The 20,642-nt window shown below is 40.3% G+C and overlaps 1 protein-coding gene and 1 pseudogene across 1 annotated transcript; both read left to right on the top strand.

Annotated features, from left to right (window-relative positions):
• LOC117467007 (uncharacterized) overlaps positions 1-20,642 on the top strand; it is a 122,619-nt pseudogene that overhangs the window by 24,343 nt on the left and 77,634 nt on the right.
• cyp27a3 (cytochrome P450 family 27 subfamily A member 3) lies at positions 301-20,526 on the top strand. Its single transcript, XM_034109664.2, has 9 exons — positions 301-690; positions 1,785-1,975; positions 3,682-3,881; positions 5,821-6,018; positions 7,167-7,330; positions 14,069-14,235; positions 14,673-14,754; positions 14,990-15,196; positions 19,451-20,526. The coding sequence occupies exons 1-9, from the start codon at positions 436-438 to the stop codon at positions 19,583-19,585; spliced, it is 1,599 nt and encodes a 532-aa protein (XP_033965555.1). The 5' UTR covers positions 301-435; the 3' UTR covers positions 19,586-20,526.

Below are 20,642 nucleotides of genomic sequence, written 5' to 3'. Positions count from 1 at the left end.
TAGAAAATTGGATCCGATCCCAATTACTGGGAAGACACACGTCATGTTTTACTTGTATTAATATTGCGTATACGCTCTTCGGGTGCCCGTGTTTTACACCTAAATACGTTATTATATACGTTAAACCTGTTAAAAATGTTAAATATCACTACTCCGATGTGTTTTTTAGTAATCAATCTTCTCTTATAAGTACATAATCCGCTTATTGGTTTTGCATGTGCATGTTACAAACATGGAGATTTATGATAGGGTCACAAAGTCCACAGTTGGCTCAGAGCCTGGGTTTAAAAAGCGGCCCTGCAGCTATAAACAGGGAGCCATTATTATCTGACACACACACACACACACACATACACACGCGCACACACCAACACACACGCTGCTGTCGTGCCTGTTTCTACCTCAGAAGCTGCAGGAAAAACACCTGCAGTGAAAATGTTGAGGAAATCTCTGGTGAGCCTCGGACTGCGGGTGACCAGGCAGCAGCACGCCGGGATTCAGACGGCTAAAGCCGGCCTGAATGCGGGGAATCATGCGGGCATCCACCGCCGTGACGCAGCCACCACCACCACCGTGATAAATGACTCCGTGAAACAGAAAACCATCGATGATTTAGGCGGACCGAGTTTGATGTCCACTTTAAACTGGCTTTTTGTAAAGGGCTATTTCAGAAAGGCGCAACAAATGCAGGTACGTGGAGGGATTCTGTGGATAAAAGGACTGCTGTGTTGTTGTTCGGTTTCGACCTGTCCGACCATATTATTTATGTAAACTTAATGTATGGAGAGACTGTCTTCGATTGCATCACAAGTTAAAATGACCGTAAAGCCTTAGTAAATGAGTAGTTAACACAAAGTAAATACAACCATTAGTGTACTTATTTACCTCTTTTGGCAGGTCTCTGTGCAGGCAGACTGTTATGAAGTTGTGTCTGCTGTGGTTTTGTATATAATATACACTCCCTAAACCCAGTGCTGAAGGGAAATGTACTCAAGTGTATTTGTGTTGCTGGCAGCATTGACACATGAAATGTTAAATCAAGGTCACACTCTCAAATATTATAACAATGTTGTCATGCCAACATTGCAGAAAAGTCTTTTTTCAGCATCTCACATGGAGATTTTCTCTGTTTTTCAATTATATTAACATATTTGGGTTTTACATTGACAACTTGACATTTAAAGACATTACCTTGGCATCAGAATCTGCAATGCTTTTGTACCTATTGTCCTGACATTTGTTTTACACAACACATACAATACATTTATGAAAACTAGGATACTAATACAAGGCTTTACCTTACACGTTTAATTGCTGAACCTGTTTTTCCACAGAAGAAATTTGCATCTGTACTCCTACGTTTCTTCTCAATCTGTTTAGGACATTCAGTATAGCCACAATAATGAAGGCATTATATTGTGATTAATAACATCTACGATAGGTCATAGTGTAAAGAGAAAGCACCTGCACCACCATGCATAACATCTTGTTAAAAATTCACAGTCCCTGTAACATCATAGTATTACTTTTGTGCAATCTGAACACATTGATTAAAAAAGGATTCTTAAGGTAAACAAATAAATAGAAAGTTAACTCGTTATAAACCTAAAGTGTGTTTGAGAATCAATTCAAGTATAACAAAACTCAAGTTCATATTTCCTTAGACCTTAAGTAAATTGATGTGTTGAACATATGAGTTTCAAATGGATCCGTCCTGCAGGAGGCAGCTCAATATGTGAGGTTCTTTTTAAATCACATATCCAATATCTCCATACTGCCCACAGATTGAGCACAGGAAGATCTACGGCCCTCTGTGGAAGTCAACGTTCGGGCCTCTGGTCGTAGTGAACGTGGCGACCGCTGAGCTGATCGAGCAGGTCCTGAGGCAGGAGGGGAAGCACCCGGTCCGCACAGACATGCCCCACTGGAGGAGATACAGGGAGGTCAGGAACCATGCCTACGGACCCCTGACTGAGTGAGTAAACCCCCCATACCAACTATGTGTAATATATGCCGTTAATTACAATATATATCTGGCTGCTCTCATTACAGATGTGTATTTTTTTTTATCTTTAAGATTTTTTTTATGCATGCTTCTTAGTAAACATTAAACTGTTTTTGGCTCTTTCTGCTGTAACAAATGTAAAAATCTCCTCTGTGGGACGGATAAAGGTATCCTGATTCTGATAGATCTTCCAGCTTGATTTATTTGATCCCGTCCACAGTAAATTCCATAGTAGTTGTAAAACAGTCTTCAGAATAAACTCCTATAAGGACTCCTCAGTCAGAGTGAGATTCATTGTTTGCACACAAGTCCCTCGTGTTATTTACAACTCATTAAAAAAAAACACTTCACCCCACAGTATTGAGGGGTTTGCTCACAGTATTGAATGAATGTAAGTCGCCATGGAAGCATCTCCCAAGTGACATTTAATGTAATGTTAAAAGCAGAACAAAACATACTGTCCAATGTTATAGATACTTATTTAAAATAGGATGTCATTTATATAGGTCCTATGTAAGTATAATTCCTCGGAAACTACTGTATTAGTTGCTTTGTACTTTGTACTCTATTCATAACTAATCTTAAGGCTCCAGTCAGAGCCAGTCAGGAGGACAATTGTTGTTTTTGATGGTCTAATAGCAGCTTTTCTTCGCTGTTATCAGGTTTTTCTTGTCAGACCTGTTGAGGCAGCGCTCGTGATCGTCAGTTAATTTTGTTACAACAGAGAAAAGCCTGAACTCTTAACCCTAAAACCTCCTGAATTACTCCAGCTGTTGCAAACATGTTTCATCCATTAGGTTCACAAGTGAGAGTTGTTTAACCAAATGTGGTCTTTGGCTCTTTCAAGACTATTGGACAGTACGTTTAGTGGAGTATAGATGCAAGTAAGGAAGTAAGGAGTCATATTCAACTACACTGGTAATGAAGCAATCTGTCAACACTCAATGATGTGTTTTTAATAGTTTTTTGATGGAGAGGATTGCAATGACTCAGGCTTTGAATACACTTTCATATTTTAGTGTATATTTTTACAAAATGTTTGAGGCTAACTAGCTTAGGCTTGAGGCTACACGTTTTCATTTGATAGGTTGTCACTAGCAAGGACCTATCATTGTTTATTTATTATTTTTCATATGTGTATTTTGGGTTGAATAAGTTGAAAATACCAAAATAAAGTAAACTTCACAAGGAAAATTTAACAAGTTTACTTTACATTTCAAACAAAGTTCCAAAGGGCTTTCACATTTAAACGGAAGAGCTTAAACACACACAGCGAACAACATTTACCAAATACCAGCAACACATCATTAAACAAAGAGAGTTTGACAAGGTAATATAACATATATAACATGTGAACAAACAATTAAAAGTAAATAGGGGGTTTTAAAGTGTGTTAAGGACCACAATCCCATGTTACAGAACAATACATTTGAGTTTGACGAACGTTTATTAAACCACTTTATCTAATTTTGTTTCTATTATATTCTGTTTCTATTTTATTTTATTTACTTGCACTATTATCAGTTTTATTGTGTTGCACTGTTGGAGGAGCCTGTGACCTAAGATGTTCATTGTCATAACTACACTGTAGCTATTGTACAAATTACAATAAAAGCCTTGAAACGTGAAACCTTGAAGCCCATTTTCTTGTATTAATCTTCCTTGTTTTTTGGTAGAATGGGAGCCAATTGGCAGCGCATCCGCAGCATCCTGAACCCTCGGATGTTGAAGCCCAAACACGTCTCCTCCTACACGAACACCGTCAACGACGTGGTGACGGACTTCATCCACAGAGTGGCCTGGCTCAGGGATAGAAACGGAGGCGGAGTGATGGTCAACGACCTGACGGAGGAACTCTACACATTTGCTTTTGAAGGTCAGGAGTGAACAATTCAGCTGTGGAAAGTCAACAGAAAACATCTGGATTAGCAATAGAGAGGTTATTAGAGGGAAAGAAATGCAGTTAGAAGAAGTTACTGGTGAAATACATCTTACGTGAATGAGAGAAGATCAACTGAGTTATAGTTCAACACAAGTTTAATGGATAATTACATTTAAAGTGTTCTGCAGGATGTCTTCCTTCTGTTAATCTTTAAAGTGAATCAATGATATCATCTAAAAAGTACTAGACATAACTAGAAGCAACATACCACACACATACAGAGCTGAAAGAAGAACTTAGATCCTTTACTTTGTGTAAAATAAGTAGTTGGTTCATTTGATCCTCTGCTAGTAGAATTAAGAAGTATAATCAGCTAAATGTACATGAAGTAAATACTTGTGGCCCTTTTCACAGTATTTTATTATTATATAATGATATTGTATCCTGTTTTAATCACTGAGACATCATGTAAGAGCCTGTTAATGTTGCACTTTTTCAAAATGGATTTCTTGTCTTTCAATACGCAAAAGTAACTCATCATAAATATAAGTTTTGAATAATTGTAGTGGAGTAAAAACAAAATATATGTCCCTGAAATGTAGTGGACTAGAATTAAAATACCATAAAATGGAAATACTCAAGTACGATTGTGTCAAAACAGTACTATTAGCAAGTATTGTAGGCTACTTTTAAATGTAGGTAATATGATTAAGAAGTCGGGACCTTAATTTGACCTTGGTGGAAGAATTTCCCAGATGCTTTACGTAAACTTACAAATATAAGTACCCTAAAATACTCAAGTGCAAGCCCTAAATTCAGAATGTAACTTAAATACAATTATTAACTGTGCAGAATGAGGAGCAAACTTTAGATATTACTTGTTCATACTTGCAAAATAACGATTACAACCACACTTCTTTATTCTTGCAGAGCAGAGAATTAGTCATCCATTAATACATCACTGTGTTATTTGTGTGCTGTCAGTCAGTCAGAGCGTAAACTCTGACACAGAAGTTGGGTGTTTTGGCCTTGACCCCTGATTAGATACTACGTTTATGTACACAGAGAAATTAGTTTGACATTTTTAGGAACATGCTTATTTCATTTTCTTCAGAGAACTCAAGGGTAAGAATGATACAGCTCTAGTGTTTTTGTGCTAAATATGAAGCTACAGCCACCAGCTGGTTAGCTTAGCTTAATTTAGCTCAGCCTTAAGACTGGAAACAGGCTGAAAAAGCAAGTCTGGCTTTATCTGGTTTAATATGTATAATAACAAAGTGAACAAAATATGAATGTATGGTTTTAGAGAGGTTTACAGCTTACAAAGCCAAGCTAGCTGTTTCCCTCCGTGTACAGTCTTTTTGCTAAGCTAAGCGCTAAGCTAACTAGCCGTAGATTCATATGTAACTGGCAGCCTTGACAGTGGTATTGTTTTTTTAAATCAAACTCTGAGAAAGAAAGCAGATAAACATTCCCTAATATTTCAATATATTCCTTTAAACAGCAGCTTTCTTATACAATTATGGATTAACTTTCTATATCATGCTTCTACGGCAACAGGGCTGTAAGACATGAAGAATAACACAATGAAGACAATAATATTGCAGCAGCAAACGATTATATGTTATAAGGCTGTGTCCTGTTGTAACTTTGTAATGCCACATAGCCAGGGACTATTTGTTTAAATAACCAGTATAGTGTGAAATAATTGAATCCGACCCCATCAAACAAATGTGGTAAAAAATGGATCACAATAATATCAGCCAAAATCCCCCTAAATCAATGTTTCACTTTGCTAAAAAAAAAGAAGTGAATTGTTATTTATTGGCCAAGGTGTAAGATGTGTACACTTTGCTTAACTAAACCACCCCTTCGTAGCCAGGATAGCAAACAGACGAGTTATAATATTTGTTGTATATCTTTTTAAACGCAGGTATCTGTTCAGTGTTGTTTGAGACTCGTATGGGCTGCTTGAACAAGGAGGTGCCGGAGGAAACACAGAAGTTCATCGTCTCCGTGGGTGAAATGTTTCGTCTCTCCAACGTCATCATCCTCTTCCCAAAGAGAATCTGGCCCTACATCCCCTTCTGGAAACAGTTTGCAGCCGCCTGGGATTACCTCTTCAAAATCTGTGAGGAAGTATAACCTGTTTTAGGCGTTTGTTACAGAATGGTTTGTTTATTCAATATCAGAATCAGAACTAGAACATCCTTGATTCTTGTTTTGTTTTTTTAAATATATGTTATCTAATGGTTTCTACTATTCAAGCATGTTTCCTAATCCTGTTAAAATGTAAACTAATGGTTACCTGGGACTGTAGGACATTTCCAAAACAACATGAGATTGACAATGACATATTACTCACGTGAAACAAAGTAGCCTATGTAAGTTAATATAACATGCCCTCTCTTGCTTTGAGGAATTTCAAGTATTACAACATGAACCCTTTGTTGTTTGTGTGCAGCTCTTTCTCTGCCAATCCTCCTCACTGATTGTTATCACAGAAAAAGGGTTACTAAAGCTCAGGCTTCATGGTCATTTGCATTATCAAATAATGTCAAGGCCACTAGACTGGTGACTCTCTCAAAGTCACAAAGTCCACCTCACAGCTCACAAGGCCCTTTTTCCTTCTGTGTTGATTATTTCGCCATCTAGTGAGCAAAAGTATCGAGCCAGTTTCCTCGTGTTTTAAAGGGGCCCTATCGTGATCATTTTCAGGTTTCATAATTGTATAATATATGCCTAATAGGGCCTCTTTAAAAGGATTGAAAGGGTTTATCATATACAGAATAGCTGCAGTGTAGTTTTGTCAATGAAATCCTAGGCTCCTGTGCAAAAGACATATTGGTGCAAGTAAGTTTCAGGAACATGGAAAATAATATGTATTCTCTCCCATGAGAAACAATGGTGCCATTCTGCACAAAATGCAGTATTCTTCTTTATAATGTGGTGTTCTTACAATCATTGACATAAAAACCTGAAACGATGAAGAGTTTACATCATATATATACTTATAAATTACATATTGTGTTGTTATTTTTAAAGAATACTTATCGTTACTTTTTAAATTGAATATCCTGCCTGTTTTCTTTAAGGACTAAATACATTTCAATTGAAAAAAGAGAGCTATTTAAATGTTAGGCAATGACAGTCTCAGGCTGCTCCAACATTGCAACATACAAAAATAATATTAACATGAAAAAATAGTATATTACACAAATGTTGTTGCAGGAACATATTTCTTTCCGATGACAAATGTTAAACTTGTTCGTCTCTCAGCGGAGGAGCTGGTGCAGAAGAAGATGGCGCAGATCCAGCAGCAGGTGCACCTGAAGCAGCAGGTGGAGGGAGCGTACCTCACACACCTGCTGCTCAGCGACCAGATGACCGTCTCAGAGATCCTGGGCAGCATCACCGAGCTGCTGCTGGCTGGAGTCGACACAGTGAGTACAGACAGTGCATGCGTGTGTTGAGGGCCTTATTGTATAGTATAATTTGTCTTGCATTACGTTTTCTCGTTGGCTTAAATTATGACTTAATTAGTGGTGTGAATCTTCTCTCTCTCAAATAATAATTAAAATGTTTGTATTCTTCAAATCTCAGGGACTTTAAGGCAAGGCAAGTCTATTTATATAGCACCTTTCAACACAAGGCAATTCAAGGTGCTTTACAAAAATGAAAGACATTCAGACAAAGGCATTTAAAAAAAAAGATAATAAAAGAAACATTAAAAGAAAAAATACATGAATACAAATTACATGAATAAAAAGTTACAGTGCAGTTTAAGATATGAATAGTTCACACATAAGTTCCACTTTACTGATGAACACAACGGCTCAGTTTCAATTAAAAGCAGCGACAAAAAGAAAAGTCTTCAGCCTGGATTTAAAAGTAGTCAGAGTTGCAGCGGACCTGCAGGTTTCTGGGAGTTTGTTCCAGACATTTGGAGCATAATAACTGAACGCTGCTTCTCCAGGTTTAGTTCTGACTCTGGGGACAGAGAGCAGACCAGTCCCTGAAGACCTGAGAGATCTGGATGGTTCATAATTTAGCAGGAGGTCAGAAATGTATTCTGGGCCTAAACCATTCAGTGCTTTATAAACCAGCAGCAGTATTTTGAAATCTATTCTTTGACACACAGGAAGCCAGTGTAAAGACTTCAGAGCAGGAGTGATGTGGTCCACTTTCGTAGTGTTAGTGAAGACTCGAGCAGCGGCGTTCTGAATCAGCTGCAGCTTCCTAATAGATTTTTTAGTGAGACCTGTGAAGACACCATTACAGTAGTCCAGTCTACTGAAGATAAAAGCATGGACACGTTTTTCCAAATCCTGCTGTGACATTAGTCTTTTAATCCTAGATATATTCTTTAGGTGATAGTAGGCTGATTTAGTAACTGTTTTAATGTGACTGTTGAAACTCAGGTCAGAGTCCATGACTACACCTAGATTTCTGGCTTTATCGGTTGTTTTGAACATTGCAGACTGAAGCTCAGCGCTAACTTTTATACGTTCTGACTTGGCTCCAAAAACCATTACCTCAGTTTTATCTTTGTTTAATTGGAGAAAGTTCTGACACATCCAGTCATTTATTTGTTCAATGCACTTACTCAGTGTTTGAATTGGAGCATAGTCTCCTGGTGAAATTGTTATGTAAATGTGTGTGTCATCCGCATAGCTATGGTAACTTATTTTGTTGTTTTTCATTATCTGAGCCAGTGGTAGCATGTAGATGTTAAAGAGAAGAGGCCCCAAGATAGAGCCTTGAGGAACTCCACATGTCATATTTGTCAACTCAGATGTGCATTTACCTATAGAAACAAAGTTGTTTCTGTCCTTTAGGTAGGATTCAAACCAATTTAGAACTGTTTCCGAAAGTCCCACCCAGTTTTCCAGTCGGTCTAGTAATATGCTGTGGTCAACAGTGTCAAACGCAGCACTGAGATCTAATAATACTAACACTGAAGTTCTGCCACTGTCTGTGTTTAAGTGGATGTCATTGAAGACCTTTACAAGAGCAGTCTCAGTGCTGTGGTTTGGACGAAAGCCTGACTGGAACACATCGAAACAACTATTTAAATGCAAGAAAACTACTTTTTCAATGATCTTACCTAGAAATGGCAGGTTTGATATGGGCCTGTAATTGTTCATTACTGAAGCATCTAGATTATGCTTTTTTTAAGAGCGGTTTAATGACTGCAGTCTTTAGGGCCTGTGGAAAAACACCTGAGTGAAGAGACTTGTTTACTATATGAAGTAGATCTGAGGCCATGCAAGGAAAAACATCTTTGAAAAACCCTGTTTGAATAATATCAAAGCAGCAGTAGGAGGAGGATTTCAGAAGTTGTATAATGTCCTCTAGGTTTTTATCATTAATCTGATGGAATTGTGTCATGGTGCTTGACTTGATATTAGGTGGACACAGAGACAAAACATGTGCTGTACCTGATGCAGAGGCACTGACTGCTTGTCTGATTTTCTGAATTTTGTCAGTGAAGAAGGAGGCAAATTTATTGCACGCCTTGGTGGATAGAAATTCAGAGGCTACTGACACTGGGGGGCTAGTTACAGTTACATAGTTGTAGTCTGTCGACGGTAGCAAACAAGGCATGTGCGTTGTTTTTGTTTTTGGCAATGATATCAGAGAACAAAGACTGTCGGGCACATTTCAATTCCAAATTATAAAGGCCAAGTCTCTCTTTATAGATTTCAAAGTACACCTGGAGATTTGTTTTTCACCACCTGCGTTCAGCTTTTCGACATTCTCTTTTTTCTCTGTTCTCATGGCCTTTCTCCATGGAGATATTTTCTTCCCAGACACTTCCTTTAGCTTAGTTGGAGCAATGGCATCTATAACATTTTTATTTTTTGAATTAAAATGATCTACTAGCTCATTTACTGAGATGTTAGCAGGGGCAAGTGTGGAAGAAGAATTCTGAGTAAACATTTCCCTAGTATTTTCAGTTAAATATCGCTTTGTGGTTATCTCTTTTTGAACATTTTTGTGAACAGAAATAGAGCTCTCAAAGAAAACACAGGAATGGTCAGAGAGTGCAACATAAGTCACCACAACCTTAGAGATATTCAGACCCTTTGAGATAATTAAGTCCAGGGTGTGCCCCATATTGTGCGTGGGCTCCGTCACATGCTGAGTCAGTCCATAGCTATCAAGAACACAAAACAGTTATTTGGCCCCTCTGTCCTGGGGGTTGTCAACATGAATGTTAAAATCACCAACAATGACTAGACGGTCAAAGTCAATACACACTATAGACAGCAGTTCAGTAAGGTCATCAAAAAAGCTTGCACAGTATTTGGGTGGTCTATAGATATTTAGGAACAGAGCTCGAGAGGAGCATTTCAGCTGAAGGGCCACATATTCAAAAGAATTAAAGTTTCCATACGATGTCTTCCTGCATTGAATGGAATCATTGAACAGAATAGCAACTCCATCCCCTTTCTTATGCATTCTTTCCTGACTCATAAAACTAAAGTTGGGAGGGGTTGATTCGATAAGAACAGCTGCACTGTTATTTTGTTCAATCCATGTTTCCATTAAAAACATAAAATCGAGATTGTGCTCAGTGATAGAATCATTGACTAAAAATGTTTTACCTGCCAAAGACCTGACATTTAATAAAGCTAGTTTAAGTTTGTTGAATACACTATCAGTCAGATTTTTTGTGGCAAGCTGTGGCTTCCTGTGTCTAAGCTGATTCACCGCTCTTAAAGGTGGGGTAGGTAAGTTTGAGAAACCGGCTCGAGATACACTTGTTATATTCCATGGAATGCTCTTAACATCCCGATAGCAATGAATATTTTAAGTGCTTTGACACAAATCCATAAAAAAATGTCATCTGTGGAAGCCGTAGTACTATAAAAAGAACGACCAATCATTTTAGCCGGCCCGGCTAAAATAACTGGATGGCCTACCTGCCTGTCAGCCTTCCACAAACTTATCTCGTGCCCTCATTGTTCATGTGCGCGTTCGTGTGTGTTGGAGGAGGGGCTCTGTAAGGAAGTGGCAGATTTTCTCCGGTTGTGTATTTTCAAATTCTAGTGATCTCGAGCCGGTTTCTCAAACTTACCTACCCCACCTTTAAGGACGGACAGACGTGCAATAGATGCTGTGTGTACATTGAAAATATAATACATTTACCACATAGGTAGACCAAATGTTTGGAAATGCATGTGTCTATAAGAAGAAGATGAATCCACGAGGATGTCAGCAATCTTGTGGGAGCCATCAGGGAAGTAGTATGGTGAGAGTCTGGCAGGACCGCAGAGACAGGTTCAGCCACGACTCGAAGTCCAGGACTCAGATCCAGTGCTCAGGATAGAGGATCCAGGACACACGACCACAGCAACAGGATTAGCCTCGACTCAGGATCCCGGCGTATATATGGACACAAAAAAGAGATTTTGGGGAAACTGAGTTAATCGGAACATGAGAGTACACAGGTACAAACAGCCGGAAAGACGGAGTAAGGTGCCCCCCCCCCAACAGTCCAAGCCTATAGCAGCTAAACTAACTCTTCGGCCTTGCACCCAGAGAGTTCGAGGGAGGACTACCACTTGTAGATGTATTACCTGTAGAATTATTACCCGGTACACAGCCCTCCTGTTCCTTGGAATCCTTGTAGCTGCTAACTAGCTGTGAGTTAGCATGCCTTTGTCCATTATTTTGCAACACTGGTAAAGTGGTGTCATTCCAACCTAGTCCATTCACTTCCACGTTAAGTTCCAACCGTTGCATTTTCATTTCCAACACGGCCATCTTCTGTAGAAGTTTCTGGAAGTCATCTGTAGAGAACGGAGGCATTTTGCTGCTAACTAGCTTAAGCTAACTAGCATGCTGTACCAGGCTTTAGCTGTTGCTAGGCCACGCTACTGTAAGACTGAGGTCGTCGTAAAAATATTGAAATATGGCTGAAACCCTCCGTCTATTTACGAAGAATAACTGTCCCAGTGATAAGTTAAAGGTGGGGTAGGTAAGTTTGAGAAACCGGCTCGAGATACACTTGTTGTTATATTTCATGGAATGCTCTTAACATCCCGATAGCAATGAATATCTGAAGTGCTTTGACAATAAATCCATTCAAAAATGTCATCTGTGGAAGCCGTGGCGCTGTAAAAAGCTCGACCAATCATCTGAGCCGGCCCGGCTAAAGTAACTAGATGGCCTACCTGCCTGTCAGCCTTCCATCTGTGCACAAACGTATCTCGTGCCCTCATTGGTCATGTCCACGTTCGTGTGTGTTGGAGGAGGGGCTCTTTAAGGAAGTGGCAGATTTTTTACGGTTGTGTATTTTCAAATTCTAGGCACTCGAGCTGTTTTCTCCAAAATTACCTACCCCACCTTTAATGTCCAGGAGCGAAGTTTTCAGAAAAAGAAAAATAGAAAAACAGCATATAAAAGTAAGCAGGGGCAAGAGCAAGCAGAAACGCGTCTGCACTGTAAGAATAACAACTTCACTACACTTCAAGTGCATTTTAAGTTATGTGAATGTGAATACTGCCTGTAAAACGTCAGGATTGTGCCTGTTAAAAAAGTGGTAGACTTAGGAAAGCTGCCATCTAATTCTCTGAAATTCACCAGTTTAAAAGTAAATTTGTTCATAAATTAATACTGTAAAACTGATTTTGTGATCATTTTGATCTAATCCCACAATATGCTTCACAAAAAAACCGTTTGATAGTTGTGAAATGACTCAATACATACAATATAATATTATATAATATTACAATACAATAACAATCTGAATTTTTACATGAATCGTTTTTCCTACAATTCCTTACAATAATATAGCCATTGGGATTTTGAAACACCAGTTTTATGTAACCTAGATATCTACTAAACTTTTACTTTATTTTACCTTTATTAAGCCCACTTCTAACCAGTGGCGGCGCCAGAGATTTTCTCTAGGGGGTGCTGTGGGGTAGCTTGACGTTTCATAGAGGGTGCTCAAACATTAAGGGTTTCCCATTAATGCACCAGTGCTACAGTTGACTTTTCTACTGCAACACTCCCCACACGCACACAGTGCACCCGCGACTGTTACAATGAAGGCTCGATAATCAGCTCACGGCATAGGTGTAAGCAGGGGTAAAGTGATATTTTTACAAGTGGGGGGTGGACCTCACCTCCTCTAGGGGGGTCCGGGGGCATGTTTCCCCGGGAAGATTTTTTTAAAATATTTAAGTTAAAAGCATCAATCTGGTGCACTTTGAGAGCAACATTAAGAGATCTATGGATATATATCTCAACAACCATATGAAACAGAACTGTAAACAGATTTTCTATTTCTTTATAGATATTTTACAAATCACTCCCCTTTTAAAACAAACCGTTTGAGACCCACTGAGATAACTAGACTAAAGTTAACTATCTAAACACTGAGAGTCCTTTACTTCACCTGCTGAGGTTATCTGAGACTCTCAGTCTGAGATAGTTCTCCCTCCACCTTGTTGTTGAAAAAGCTCCTTATACCCGTTAGCTTGGCTAGCTAGCACCAGATGCTAACCACAACGATCTCCAGTAGATACCCACCGGTGCGCGAGCTCTCTCTCTCGCTCGCTCGCGCACGCACACAGAGCAGAGCTTGAATGAAACACAGAGACCCAGAAGTAAGCTACTTGTACTCACGAGGCTATGCTATTATGTGCAGAATCCCTCTCACTTTCAGGTGGTTTTGATTGAGTGTCCACACGGGGACGTTTAAGGACTAAAAAACGATACATTTTTCACGTTGCTGTTAGCAAATAATTTGGCGCTCTAGCTAACAGGAAGTCAATCAAGTGTCACAAAGTAATTTAGCCTATGGGTAGGCCAAAAATCGAATGGGTGCTGGCCATTGGCCTAATCATATCACCTGTGTTGGCTTTATGTTTTTGGGAAAAAATGTGTTTGTTTCACATTTGTATCGACGTAATCGATAATTTTTCTAATTTAATAAAAATAATAATAATTTTCGAAAAACAAACAAAAGAACACATATTTCTTGGGGGTACTTAGGGGGTGCTTTGGCAATCCTGGGGGTGCTTCAGCACCCCCTAGCTCCCCCCTGGTGCCGCCCCTGCTTCTAACCCAGGCAGTTTTCAAACTGAACATCAGGGCTCAGTGAGAGGGCAACTTGAACATCAAAGTAAAAAAGATAAGCGTGTGTGTTCCTCTCCCTTTTTCAGACATCCAACACTATCGCGTGGTCTCTGTACCAGTTGGCAAAGATACCAGAGATCCAGGAGCAGCTTTACCAGGAAGTGATCCGTGTGTGTCCTGGGGACAAGGTGCCCACCAACGAAGACATCGCTCACATGCCGTACCTGAAGGCTATCATCAGAGAGACGCTACGGTGAGTCATTTGTTTTAATAGGACACCATATAAAGGAGCTGCCGGTTCTTGCAGTGAGCACTTTGTTTGTTCTGGCTGCATTGTCAGAAGTGCGATGTGCAAATCTTAGTTTTTTATTATAAGATGTGGTGACTATTGCCACTCAATATCACAAAGGGATTGGGTAAACTGGGTAAACTAATTGGACGTGTGTAATCTCCATTCACAACATAGTTTTTAGCTTTCAATACCATTTTATTACCAAAGACAAACGGCTTGTGCACGGCTACATGGTCACATTTGTTTTGCTTTTCCCAGTCCTAGAACCCAGTCCTGTGCCAGTGAGGTCACCTAAATACCCCGTGCCATTGCGCCATCTAGTGCTAAAAAGAAAAACATACAAATGGGGACAACATAAGGTGATGTCTTTAAATACCTTGTTGCTCTGTGGTCCACAGGTTGTATCCGGTGGTTCCAGGAAACGCCCGACTCAATGTTGAAAATGAGATTGTGGTCGGAGATCATCTCTTCCCCAAAAACGTGAGTGACTTTTAATAGCCAAATCCTGAAATGTTGAAAACAAATTCAGCTTAATTTCATTTTTTTATTTTTACACTAATCACTGTCAGCTTTTTATTTCAAAGAATATAAATCAGATGTCATGCTTTGTAATGGGCAGCATTGAGTTGTGACTGTATATTTGTTTTTTCTCAGAAGCTGTAACTGATTTACAATTTTTGTAATTAAATCACGTAACTTTGTACATTTTTCCCAGACGCTGTTCCACCTGTGCCACTACGCTGTGTCCTACGATGAGAGCATTTTCCCCGACGCTCACTCCTTCCTGCCCGACCGCTGGCTGAGAGGATCCGATGAGAGGACCAAGCAGCATCCGTTCGGGTCGGTGCCGTTCGGCTTCGGGATCCGGGCGTGTCTGGGCCGACGGGTGGCCGAGCTGGAGATGTACCTGCTGCTCTCCAGGGTAAAAGCCTCTCTTTAATGTTGCTGCTTTCTAATATTCAATCAATGAGTTCTAAAAGTTTGTCTGTAGATTAGGAAATACAGTGGTCAGTGTTAGTTATTCCCAAAGACTACTACTACTACTACTACTACCACAACGACTACTACTATTACTACTACCACTAAATGGACTGTACTTATATAGCGCTTTATCCAGTCTTTACGACCCCTCAAAGCACTTTACATACTACATGTCATTCACCCATTCACACCAGGGTTTCCGTTAGCCGGTAATTACCGGTTTTTAGCTGGTAACATTTATAAAAAACCGGTAAATTCAAAACCTGACGGTCAAAATGTCTGGTAATAATTAGGGAGGCTCCGATCGATCGGCCGCCGGTCATTATCGGCCGATATTCACTCTTAATAGTTTGATCGGTGCTCTCTATAAAGGCCGATCAGGAGAGCTGGATCTGATCGATATGGACATAAACGCGAGTGAAGTTTAACCGGACGCGAGAGAGAGATCAGATCAGCTGCTGAGTCTGACCGAGACACGCAGCTCTGCAGGATCACCTGAAGCCCCGCCCTCTGTTTAGCGAGCTGCAGGAGCTGCTTAAGAAACTGACTGCTTTGAGAGAGAGGGAGGGAGAGGGGAAAAGAGAGGCTCCGTTTCTCCCGTGTTATTATTCAAAGTTGATGTAAACTTCTGAATAATGTACGTTATCTACTACAATTAGTTTGTTTGAATGTAATAATTATGTTGTTTGTTGTTTGTGGAATCAAATCTGAATATTTTCGATCTGTTACGATTATAAACTGAAGCAATATAAAAATGAGCCCCGTGAACTGAGTTTTAAACTGAAGCATATCTGCTCATAGTCCGGTAAATTACCTGCTTACGGAAACTCTGCTACACAACTCTTATTATTATTGAAATATGACCGGTAAGTTTCAAATTTGTCCGGTAAAATAAATTCTGCTCGGACATTTGACCGGCGAGAAACAATCCTAGCGGAAACCCTGATTCACACCCATTCATACAGAGCAGTACCACTTGCTCTCGGACCTAAAATTCACACACATTCACACACCGTTGGCCATGCCATCGGGAGCAACTCAGGGTTAAGTATCTTGCCCAAGGATACATCGACATGTTGGCTGCACGGGCTGGGATCGAACCCCCAACCTTCTGGTTGAAAGACGACCGCACTCCCTCGCAGCCACAGTCGCCCTATGTATTCATAGTGTGTGTGTAGTACTACTACTACTACTACTACTACTACTACTACTACTACTACTACTACTACTACTACTACTACTACTACTACTACTACTACTACTACTACTACTACTACTACTACTACTACTACTACTACTACTACTACTACTACTACTACCACTACTACCACTACTACCACTACTACTACTACCACTACTACCACTACTACTACTACCACTACTACCACTACCACTACTACTACCACTACTACTACCACCACCACTACTACTACTACTACCACTACTACTACTACCACTACCACTACTACTACTACCACTACTACCACAACTACCACTACTGCTACCACTACTACCGCTACCACTACTACTACCACTACTACTACCACCACCACTACTACTACTACCACCACTACTACCACTACTGCTACCACTACTACCACTACTACTACTACTACTACTACTACCACCACTACTACCACTACTACTACTACCACTACTACCACTACTGCTACCACTACTACCACTACTACTACCACTACTACTACTACTACTACTACCACCACTACTACCACTACTACTACCACTACTACCACTACTACTACCACTACTACCACTACTACTACTACTACCACTACTACTACCACTACTGCTACCACTACTACCACTACTACTACCACTATAGTGTTAATTTCGTTGACTAAAACTATGACGAAATATGTTCGTCAACGATCTTTTTTCCCATGACGAAAACGAGACGATGACGAGACAGCAGTAAACAATAACTGTAACGAAATCATCATGCAATATCGTTGACGAAAAGTGACGAGACGAAAATGTAGTTTACTAAATAAAAACTATGCCAAAATCTGTCTTTACTTTCGTTGACGAAAAATGAGGAGACGAAATATTATCAAAGATAACGTTACATCTCTGATAGTCAGTTTTCTCCCAGCAGTTCCACTTCCGGTGCTGCGGCAGAGCAGCAGCTGTGTGTGTCTGTGCTGCGCGCGGCGGTAGATTTGAATTACACCGGGCAGCGGCAAAATATGAACTGTCAGGAAGACTCGGGTCTAACTCATGGTCTAACTCGTGGTCTAACTCATGGTCTAACTAACCTTATTTAACAGAAAATGAAATGGCAGCAACAGGGCTTGGGAGCAGTGGTCGCACTCGCGTTAACCGAATACCCCCGTCAGCGCGAGTGAGTGATACATTGTGCACTCGACAGGTAATAATGGATTATGACGGAAATGTTACGATTCTGTCCGTCAAAATGACTGACAACGAAAAAGTCTAAAGCTACTACTGCTTGGGAGAAAGAAACGACGTGATATTTGGGCCCATTTTCGCTACAATGAGGCGGAGAAAAAAAGTGAATGCATTGTTTTATCAGAAGGGAAGCAATGTGGCCAAAACACAGGTAAAAACACCACAAACCAGATACTCTCTGCAAAGCTGCTTTCTTAATCATTCAACCTGTGTTTCATCAAATAAGGACAAGATAATCTTATTTATATATACTAAAATGACAAATTATTGGTTTTGGCTAGACTAGTTTGACTGGGGGGGGGGGGTTACCTTGGTTGCTGATTAGCTAATGGTTACACAATACAACACATCGTTATGACATCATAAAGTGGCCAAAATCTGATCAGCTCATTTTCAGACAGGTTTTTATAGAAATGGATCAGGACAAAAAGAGAGAATCTTTCCACGGAGGGGACACATGTTGATGTAGAAGAGACATGAAGAAGAGGGGACACATGTTGATGTAGAAGAGCCATGAAGAAGAGGGGACACATGTTCATGTAGAAGAGACATGAAGAAGAGGGGACACATGTTGATGTAGAAGAGACATGGAGAAGAGGGGACACATGTTGATGTAGAAGAGACATGAAGAAGAGGGGACACATGTTGATGTAGAAGAGACATGGAGAAGAGGGGACACATGTTGATGTAGAAGAGACATGGAGAAGAGGGGACACATGTTGATGTAGAAGAGACATGGAGAAGAGGGGACACATGTTGATGTAGAAGAGACATGAAGAAGAGGGGACACATGTTGATGTAGAAGAGACATGAAGAAGAGGGGACACATGTTGATGTAGAAGAGACATGAAGAAGAGGGGACCCATGTTGATGTAGAAGAGACATGAAGAAGAGGGGACCCATGTTGATGAAGAAGAGACATGAAGAAGAGGGGACACATGTTGATGTAGAAGAGACATGAAGAAGAGGGGACCCATGTTGATGTAGAAGAGACATGAAGAAGAGGGGACACATGTTGATGTAGAAGAGACATGAGGAAGAGGGGACACATGTTGATGTAGAAGAGACATGGAGAAGAGGGGACACATGTTGATGTAGAAGAGACATGAAGAAGAGGAGACACATGTTGATGTAGAAGAGACATGAAGAAGAGGGGACACATGTTGATGTAGAAGAGACATGAAGAAGAGGGGACACATGTTGATGTAGAAGAGACATGAAGAAGAGGGGACACATGTTGATGTAGAAGAGACATGAAGAAGAGGGGACACATGTTGATGTAGAAGAGACATGAAGAAGAGGGGACCCATGTTGATGTAGAAGAGACATGAAGAAGAGGGGACACATGTTGATGTAGAAGAGACATGAGGAAGAGGGGACACATGTTGATGTAGAAGAGACATGGAGAAGAGGGGACACATGTTGATGTAGAAGAGACATGAAGAAGAGGAGACACATGTTGATGTAGAAGAGACATGAAGAAGAGGGGACACATGTTGATGTAGAAGAGACATGAAGAAGAGGGGACACATGTTGATGTAGAAGAGACATGAAGAAGAGGGGACACATGTTGATGTAGAAGAGACATGAAGAAGAGGGGGACACATGTTGATGTAGAAGAGACATGAAGAAGAGGGGACACATGTTGATGTAGAAGAGACATGAAGAAGAGGGGACACATGTTGATGTAGAAGAGACATGAAGAAGAGGAGATTCTGCATAATTGGCGCATTTTAACTAACGTTTCTCCTTTTTTATTTCAAAGTTGATAAAGCAGTACGAGGTGCGTCCGGACCCTGCAGGAACCACCGTGGAGCCGATCACCAGAACCCTGCTCTGCCCGGCGACACCCATCAACCTGCAGTTTTTGGACCGACCCCGAACGGGGGTTTCTGTCTGAGCCTCGTTTAGTATTCACACCGTGTCGCTGCCTGTTACCAAGTACTTGTTTATAGAGCGGTCACATCCAGAGGACCGGCTGGAAGGCACCACACAACAAGCTGGATCCAGTTGTAGTCGTTTCGGCTAGTTTTCCAAATTGCCGAGATAATCCATCCCACCTCACAGGTGTGCATATCAAGATGCTGATTAGACAGCATGATTATTGCACAGGTGTGCCTTAGGCTGGCCACAATAAAAGGCCACTCTGAAACGTGCATTTTTGCTTTATTGGGGGGTCTGGGGGGGTCCGAAAACCAGGCAGTATCTGGTGTTAGGGTAATGTTGTGAATCGAGTGGCCCGTGGTGGTGGTGGGGTTATGGTATGGGCAGGTGTATGTTATGGATGACGAACACAGGCCACTCGATTCACAACATTACCCTAACCCTCACACCAGATACTGAGGTGGGATGGATTATCTCGGCAAAGGAGAAGTGCTCACTATCACAGATTCTTTCAGATTTGTGAACAATATTTGAGAGAAATGGTTATTTTGTGTTTATAGAAAATGTTTTAGATCTTTGAGTTCATCTCATGAAAAATGGGAGCAAAAACAAAAGTGTTGCGTTTATATTTTTGTTCAGTGTATTTTGTGAAAATGTTTTCTTGTTGACAACCGGTGGCCTTTTGTTGTACATTTTATTTTGTGTTTTTCCATTACAATCTATTCCTTTTTAATATTAGTTTTTATCATACATGTTCCCATCTTAGATGTCAGAAACACTGCTGCTGTGATAAGACAACATTTATCAGAACAATGTTCCCTACATTTTAAACCAATAATGTGGCCTCTTTTCTTCCATGATCGACATGTATCATCTGACACATAAAGGGTGTCTTTATAAAAGAAATGTAATTATTCTTTCATTCTTCTGCTTTAGAGATAAACATGTTTTTTTGTATTCCCTTTGTGCTGTGTTGTTATTGTAGCTTCTTTCGGTACAGTAAAAGACCAATACTGCTCTCTTGTGGACAGTTCTGGCACTACATGATTTACCAACATGCCCATTGAGCTCTT

The sequence above is a fragment of the Pseudochaenichthys georgianus genome, chromosome 21 (assembly GCF_902827115.2).
Source record: "Pseudochaenichthys georgianus chromosome 21, fPseGeo1.2, whole genome shotgun sequence".
Lineage (NCBI taxonomy): Eukaryota > Metazoa > Chordata > Actinopteri > Perciformes > Channichthyidae > Pseudochaenichthys > Pseudochaenichthys georgianus.
Note: the sequence above shows the minus strand (reverse complement) of the source record. Positions and strands in the feature narration are given on the sequence as shown.